This window comes from Suricata suricatta, chromosome 16 (assembly GCF_006229205.1).
Source record: "Suricata suricatta isolate VVHF042 chromosome 16, meerkat_22Aug2017_6uvM2_HiC, whole genome shotgun sequence".
Taxonomy (NCBI): Eukaryota; Metazoa; Chordata; class Mammalia; order Carnivora; family Herpestidae; genus Suricata; species Suricata suricatta.
In genome coordinates, this window is record NC_043715.1 from 54,315,011 (window position 1) to 54,318,567 (window position 3,557).

At 39.9% G+C, this 3,557-nt stretch overlaps 2 protein-coding genes and 1 pseudogene across 2 annotated transcripts in view; all 3 read left to right on the plus strand.

Moving 5' to 3' along the window:
• Positions 1 to 3,557, plus strand: part of LOC115281187 (zinc finger protein 345-like) — a 486,358-nt gene that overhangs the window by 315,248 nt on the left and 167,553 nt on the right.
• LOC115280892 overlaps positions 1 to 3,557 on the plus strand; it is a 39,674-nt pseudogene that overhangs the window by 31,118 nt on the left and 4,999 nt on the right.
• Positions 2,694 to 3,557, plus strand: part of LOC115280893 (zinc finger protein 493-like) — a 125,304-nt gene continuing 124,440 nt past the window's right edge. Inside the window, exon 1 of the mRNA XM_029926058.1 lies at positions 2,694 to 3,171. Within this exon, the coding sequence (XP_029781918.1) occupies positions 2,694 to 3,171 (478 nt within the window). The remainder of the gene's footprint in view (positions 3,172 to 3,557) is intronic.

Below are 3,557 nucleotides of genomic sequence, written 5' to 3' on the forward strand. Positions count from 1 at the left end.
GTCTCTTTCTCTCACAGAGGGACATCTGCTTTCCAACACATCACACTCTCACAATCTCTAGGGATTCTCCTTCAGTTCCACTTAAAAGTCCTTCACATCCACAGTGCGGGCCTTCATAATCTGATTGGTTTTCCATTTCTTTGAGGGTTTGGGGAAATCTCTGTATTTCTGAGGAAGTCTTTATTAATTCATTTTTGAGCGTTTACCTTGAGTAAAAAATGTGTCAGGGTAGTGGTAGGCATATTGGGGTTTGGTGCAGAAATCCCAGCAAAACTGGGGACAGATACCATGTATTATTTGGTTTATACTTTCCAGTATGTAATCTTAATCGTACAAAATCAGACCCACTATTGTCATCAGATAATAAAGCACCTCCCTAAAATGGGAAAACCTAACCCTTTATTTCAATTCAGAAAGTCAGGGTTTAGGGCACGTGGGTGAATCCGTTGCTAAAGCATCTGACTTCAGCGGAAGTCATGATCTCACAGTCAGTGAGTCTCTGTCCTGCACAGGCCTCTGTGGTGACAGCACAGAGCAAGCTTGGAATTCTGTCTCTCTCTGATCCTCCCCTACTTGGTCTTTATATCTTTCTCAAAATAAAAAATAAACGTTAAAAAGGTAACATGAGTTTATTTTCTGATGTTATTAACTAAAATGAGAAATTTCCACTCTATATGCTCCATTCCTGAATGCTTAAATAATTTAAAGTGTCTAATGTTGACCTATAATTTCTACATAAGTTAATGCCACAGGGGAGTATAGCTTTTGGAATTTGAAACTTGCAGCCTATAATAGAGTCTCAGTGGTTACATTATTTGTTAATATTTAAATCATTTTATAATTTTTGTACTGCATAATATGAAGCTCCTATAATTCTGTCATACAGGGTTTCACTTACTGAGTAGTTATACATGAGATCACATTATGATTTATTAAATTGTTTTCATTTTTGCAATGTTTGTTTTTGAGAGAAAGAGCAGGGGAGGACAGAAAGAGAGGGAGACACCGAATCTTTAGCAGACTCTGAGCTCTGAGAGGTCAGTACAGAGTCCGACCCAAGGCTCCAACCCACAGACTACGAAATCGTGGCCTGAGGCGAAGTCAAACGCTAAACCTACTGTGCCACCTATGAGACCCTGTCGCTGTAATCCTAGGCTCTGACTGTGCGCCCTTGAAAAAAGGCACATTTTGAATTACTGGCATGTCTTCATGGACAGGACAATTGTACCGTATATTTCGTAATATCAACCATGGAAAACTCTAGTGAAAACCCTTATGAATTAATCACTTCAAAGACATTATTATCCAAAATTTAAGGGAATAACCCATTCTTTAGAATCAAGCAAGCAGAAACCTTTCATTTCTTTTAAAGAGTTTTTTCCACATGGATTTTGCAAGAAGAAGACAGAGTGGAGGAGAGGCAAAAAGAGAGGAAAGAATTCCAAGCAGTCGCAACACTGTCAGTGGAGAGCAGGATGTGGGGCTGAAACAGAAAAAAACATGAGATGATGACCTAAGCTGAAAGTTAGTTACATGTTCAACCCTTGGAGCCATTCAGGAACCCTGAAACCTTTCATTTCTAAACACACAAACACCATCAAATTGTAAAATATATGCCAATAATAGCTTTAAAAAATTATTTGGGATTAAATTCATAAACAATCCGAATGATATAGAAAAACAAATGATTTAGGGTGCCTATGTCCTTCAGTCAGTTAAGTTTCAGACTCTAGATCAGGTCATGATCTCACAGTTTGTGGGTTCGAGTCCCCCATCAGGCTCTGTGTTAACAGCTCAGAGCCTGGAACCTGCCTCGGACTCCATGTCTCCCTCACCCTCTGTCTCTCCTCTCATGCTTTCCCTCCCTCTCTCTAAAAATATCGATAGAACTCCCCTACGACCCAGCAATAGCACTGCTAGGGATTTAACCAGGGGATCCAGAAGTGCAGATGCATAGGAGCACATGCACCCCAATGTTCATAGCAGCACTTTCTACAATAGCCAAATCATGGAAAGAGCCTAAATGTCCATCACCTGATGAATGGATCAAGATGTGGTATATATATATACAATGGAGTACTATATGGCAATGAGGAAGAATGAAATATGGCCATTTGTAGCAAAGTGGATGGACCTTGAGGGTGTCATGCTAAGCGAAATAAGTCAGGCACAGAAGGATACATACCATATATTTGCATTCATAGGTCTAATAGAAGAGACCTGGCAGGGGACCATGGGGAGAGGAAGGGGGAGAGTGGACACAGATCAAGGGAGACTACTGAATACTGAAAATGAACCATGGACTGAACGGGGAGGGGGGGGGAGGGGGTAATGGTCATGGTGGGGGGCACCTTTGGGGAGAAGCACTGGGTGTATATGGAAACCAATTTGACAGTAAACTATTTTTTAAAAAATAAAAAATAAATAAATATTAAAGAAGGTAAAATTTAAACCAAAAAAAAAAATAATAATTTTTTTCCTGAAGCTGTTTTTTTTTTAGTTTTATGTCTAAGAATTATTAATTGGATTCATCTGATAGTAGAAAGGGGAATGATTTTCCTTTTATTCCTTACATTTCAGCAGTGTCTTCAAATGCTAACAAGAGGCTTCCTCCAAAGATATTCATAGAAACATCTTTTCACAATGTGTCAGTGGATAGATGTAAACATAGAGCCCTTGAGAATGGACACTTAATGGTGGACTGGGACAAGGATGGGGAGACTGAAGCGCATCAAAGACATCTGGGGACTCCTTTTCCAGAGAACGATTATGAATGTATTAAAAATGGCGAGTTAATTGATCAAAGCACCAACCTTCTTACACCTAAGAGCATACATTTGGGAGACAATCCTTCTAAATATAATGAATATAGGAAAATCCTTAAGCAGTCACTTAATGTTGGTGATCAAAAGAAGATTCATGTGGCAAATAACCCATACACGTGCCATCAACCTGGGAACATGCTGAGTCATTCATCAAGACTACATATAAACAAGACAATCCATACTGGACAGAACGGTTACATTTGTAAAGAGTGTGACAAAGGCTTCAATCAGCACTCAGCACCAATTCAACATCAGCGAGTGCACACTGGAGACAACCCTTACAAATGTGAAGAATGTGGTGAAACTTCTAATTGTGGCTCTTCAGTAAATGGACGGAGACTAATTCGTACTGGAGAGAAATCATACACACATAAAAAATGTGGGATGACCTTTACCCAACACTCACCTCTTACTGAACATCACCGAATCCATACTGGAGAGAAACCTTACCAATGTCAGGAATGTGGCAAGGCCTTTTCCCAGTATTCATCCCTTACTCAACATCACAGAATCCATACTGGAGAGAAACCTTACCAATGTCAAGAATGTGGCAAGGCCTTTACCCATTCCTCAGCCCTTACCGAACATAATAGAATCCATACTGGAGAGAAACCTTACCAATGTCAAGAATGTGGCAAGGCCTTTACCCAACACTCACACCTTACTCAACATCACAGAATCCATACTGGAGAGAAACCTTACCAATGTCAACAATGTGGCAAGGCCTTTACC